The sequence below is a fragment of the Pyrus communis genome, chromosome 4 (genome assembly GCF_963583255.1).
Source record: "Pyrus communis chromosome 4, drPyrComm1.1, whole genome shotgun sequence".
NCBI lineage: Eukaryota > Viridiplantae > Streptophyta > Magnoliopsida > Rosales > Rosaceae > Pyrus > Pyrus communis.
In genome coordinates, this window is record NC_084806.1 from 12,899,052 (window position 1) to 12,903,554 (window position 4,503).

At 41.6% G+C, this 4,503-nt stretch overlaps 1 protein-coding gene across 1 annotated transcript; it reads left to right on the top strand.

The window, feature by feature from the left end:
• Window positions 1-599: 599 nt before the first annotated feature.
• Window positions 600-4,184, top strand: LOC137731559 (VAN3-binding protein-like). The gene is made up of 7 exons (XM_068470697.1): window positions 600-1,060; window positions 1,455-1,562; window positions 2,213-2,645; window positions 2,748-2,972; window positions 3,343-3,392; window positions 3,610-3,667; window positions 3,807-4,184. The coding sequence occupies exons 1-7, from the start codon at window positions 758-760 to the stop codon at window positions 4,019-4,021; spliced, it is 1,392 nt and encodes a 463-aa protein (XP_068326798.1). The 5' UTR covers window positions 600-757; the 3' UTR covers window positions 4,022-4,184.
• Window positions 4,185-4,503: the final 319 nt, after the last annotated feature.

Here is a 4,503-nt window from a genome sequence, read left to right on the forward strand (position 1 = left end):
TCCCCAATTTAATAATTACCACCTGCATTATCCGTCATGTGTGAGGTTTTATAACAAACATCTTCTGTATTAATTGAAGTGGAGTTAGAATATTTAAACTATTATTTCTCTTTTTCTAAGGTTGATGTCAACACGCCCCCGACGAGGGACCCAATTAATAGGTTATTTTTTATTTATTTATTTTTATGTGGCGAGTGAAAATACTTATTTTAAAAAGAAGGAATCGACACCTCACCTTATAAATCCGGTTTATTTCGAGACTTGGATGAGACTGACAAACTCGATTGCCCTTGGCATCTATTTTATTAAAAACTCAAAGATTGTGACATTGTTAGTAACCCACACAAGTTTCGTGTCCTCTTACTCTCACCACAAAAGTTTAGATAAATTTTGGATGTTGTACATTTGTCAGATTTACAACTCACATACAAGTCCCAACATATTTCTTGTTTTGGCATATTATTTGGATCCTCACTCGTAATTCTCCCAAATCTATATTTTTCACATTAAAAATACTCATTTTTTAAATATATATTTTTTGTTTTGCTAACAAAAGTTCTCTTGTTCATTATTTTATTTTTATTGTACTAAAATCCAATCGTCTATACGGCCGCTTGCTTTGAGCGTTTTTCTCTCTATAAAGCCGGCGACTTTCCCATTCATTCAAGAACCTCTCACTCTTTACATTCCACTCCCTTTCTTCCGAACCGGTTCGTTGGCTACCACGTGCCTATCACGCTAAACTCCCCCAACTCATATGGACCCGGTTCAGGCCGCCGTGTTCCGGCCACCGGAAACTCCTCGCGAGCCCATGGAGTTCCTCTCCCGCTCTTGGAGCGTGTCGGCTCTCGAAGTCTCCAAAGCTTTAGCCCCACCCCAGGGCCAGACCCAACTCACAAACCTCAACCTCAGCTCTGCCGTCAATGGCGGCGGCAGCGGTCCCATACCAGAGGACCTGGCCGGAGAGCTAGACGAGAGCGCCACATTTTCGGGCAACCCATTTTCCTTTGCTTGTTCCGAGACCTCTCAGCTCGTCATGGAGCGTATCATGTCACAGTCGGTAAGCTTGGCAGAGATTTAAGCTCTGGCAATGTGTAGACAAATTGTGGGATTTTTGAAACTCTTGGTTGACCTTGTTTGATTCTTCTAGAAATTGATTGGGATTTTTAGTCTTAGTTTGATTTTTTTTTCTTTTGCTTATGGTCTTGTTTTCTAGCTCTCTCGTATCTCTGTTTTTGTTTGGCACTTTCCTTTGTGTTTGTGTTTGTATTTGGTTTGGTCGGTTTATCTGCCATTTTCTTGTTTTGGTCTCGAAATTTGACCATTTTCTTTTAAGTTTCAAGCGTCCATTTGTCCTTCTTCTAGTTAGTTCTTCATCTTGTACATAGAAACTACCCCAAATCATTTTTTATTTATTTGTTTAATTAATTAATTATTATATTTATTTTTCGCAGCAAGAGGTGTCTCCACGAACTTCCGGCAGGCTCTCCCACAGCAGTGGTCCTCTCAACGGTTCCTTAACTGACAGCCCACCTGTCTCCCCCACCGAAGACGATGTTAAGGTCTGTAAACTCTGTTTTGTTTTATTTGGTTTTTGTAATCTTTGCCGCCGACCACCGTACGCGGTTGCCGGAACATGACACCAACCACATGGGTAGTGTACTAAAAGTCTGATTCGGGGGTACAGAGTACAAGTGCTACTGAGTCTGGCTTACTCTGACCCGGTAAAACATAGTCCACAGCTTTCGCAGTAACCAAGGACCCTTTTAATTATCCCACCCAGTAGATTAACAAATCCTTGTTCTCTCGCTCTTTCCAGTGCAAAAAGTTATTGGCTTAGCGCTCAGATTCGTCTAATCCAGAAAACCCATCTCGTGAATCTGCATATTTGCAGACACAGGCACGAATTTCTTTCTAATTACAAAACTAACCACGGTCATGGTGATGATTGCTTTTGGTCCCCTAGGAGTGAATTGGTTGTTACAAAACACACACGGTGGGTGTGACCAAAAATTTGTCTCTGAAAATTTATGAACCCGACAGTTGCACTACTGGCAGAGGAAGTGGGTGTGCGATTATTTTTTACCATTTACTCACTGCACCCATCAGTTCTGTTTTTGGGTGGTTTTACATTTCAGTGAATTTATATACAGTTTAGACCTTTCCCATAAAATTCAAATCACAATTGACATTAGCTTCTGATTTGATGCAGTACGGCCGCTCTACCAACCACAACAACACCCAATTCAGAGCCGCCACTCCTAGCGGCGCCCCCGTGTCTGGCGGTGGCAAGACGGTGGGCAGGTGGCTTAAGGACAGGAGGGAGAAGAAGAAAGAGGAGGCTAGAGCCCTGAATGCTCAGCTTCATGCTGCTGTTTCTGTTGCTGGGGTGGCTTCTGCCATTGCCGCCATTGCTGCCGCTACTGCTGCCGCCACTGCTGCCTCTTCTGGATCGGGAAAAGATGAGCATATGGCGAAGACTGACATGGCTGTGGCCTCTGCTGCCACATTGGTTGCTGCACAGTGTGTGGAGGCGGCTGAGGCCATGGGAGCTGAGCGGGAGCATCTTGCTACGGTTGTCAGCTCTGCCGTGAATGTCCGGTCCGCTGGCGATATCATGACCTTAACTGCTGCAGCAGCAACAGGTACAGAACCTTAATTTGGTTCTGTTTGTTATAATTGCAAGTGTTTTAATTTTTTATCTTATGGACTTTAATGCCCTTGACGTTTGTGGTGGGGGATTGCAGCCTTACGCGGTGCAGCGACACTAAAGGTGAGGGCGTTGAAGGAAGTGTGGAATATAGCAGCAGTTATTCCTGTTGAGAGAGGCTCAGGAGTAGCTGGTAATGGTAGCAACGGGAATTCCAACAGTAGTTTCAGTGGAGAACTTGTTCCTGAAGAGAATTTTCTCGGCATCTGCAGTAAGGAGTTGCTTGCTAAGGGTTGTGAGCTCCTCAAGCGCACCCGCAAAGGTGAATTTCAGTTTGTTTCATTCGTTACTATTTATTGCTTTTATAATTGTTTCAATCATTTAGTGTCATGATGGAAATTGAGTTGTAACTTGTAAGAATGTTTACGTGGAAGGAACTTGGTAGATGGAAAAGTTTCTTTGATCTCGAGTGAATGTAGATGAACTATAGAATGGTTATGTCTTAGCAGGAAAAATCTATTTCGACATTACTTTCACTATTGAATTGTGCCGAAACTACTGAATAACCAAAGTTCTGAATAGCCAAAGTTGGCGGGCGCAAAATTTGAATTTACTTGATCCATTTGTCTGATGATTTCTTGTTGTCAAATCTAATTCTAAATCTCCTTTTTCTTTGTTGTGCTGAATGCCAGGTGATCTTCATTGGAAAATCGTCTGTGTTTACATCCATCGAACGGGTCAGGTAAAGCTCCTCGCAACGTCTACCAATTAGTTTCCTTTTTCTTTTAGGGTAGGGCCAATAATTAGGGCATCAATAGAGCTTTTGGTCATGAATGTGAACTTATGGGATAAAAGGTTAAACAGCAAAAGAGAGTCGAATGATGAAAGAAATGGATCAGCCCTCCCTCTTTTCTCTTTTTGTTTCCCTCTTTAATTTTCTGGAGCTTCTTTTTGTGCAGGTTATGCTGAAGATGAAGAGCAGGCACGTTGCTGGGACCATAACAAAAAAGAAAAAGAGTGAGTGATTGCTTTTGTCTTTGGCTAATTATTTGTTCGTTCCATCTGGGGATTTGCAAAAGCTACAAGCACTTCGGTGGCAAGGGATCAAAAGTGTTTGTCTTTGAATTATTTTGCTTTTCTGCTTTTGAATTTACAGATGTGGTGCTGGAGGTGATCAAGGACATGCCGGCTTGGCCCGGCCGCCACCTGCTTGAGGGCGGAGAGAACCGACGTTACTTTGGGCTCAAGACTGTTATGCGCGGAGTTGTGGAGTTCGAGTGCCGGAACCAGAGGGAGTACGACATTTGGACACTGGGCGTGTCGAGGCTCCTCAGCATTGTTGCAGAGAGGCACAATAGACATGGGATCTAGCTAGGGTTTTTACTTATAAGTCGTGAGGGTAAAATTTGGGAGATGGTAACTTGGGAATAGGATATTTTGGTAAACTTTTGGCTGTGGTGTTTTACCGTGAATTTAGTCTATTGTAAAAAGGTTAATTAAAGGTCTAAGTTTAATCCCAATTGGTCTTTTAGTAGTGTGGAATTTATATATATATATATATATATATATATATATATATTATGTGTATTTTGGATCTTTTTTATTTTAATTTTTAATGGAAAAGAAAGAGATTAGAACAAGAGCCTGTGATTTTCTAGTGATGTTAAGGAAAGAAAAGGAGGATCTTGGACTGAGGCAGTCAAAAAAGAACGGGAAAGGATCTCAGTTTGAGTAAAGAACAAGGTAGAAGGAAGGCAAAAATAAGGATGTGAAATTTACACATTTCTTTTTATTTCTTTTACACTTTTAATTTTTTATCGTCAGATCGAATGAATTGAAGAAGATATAAAAAT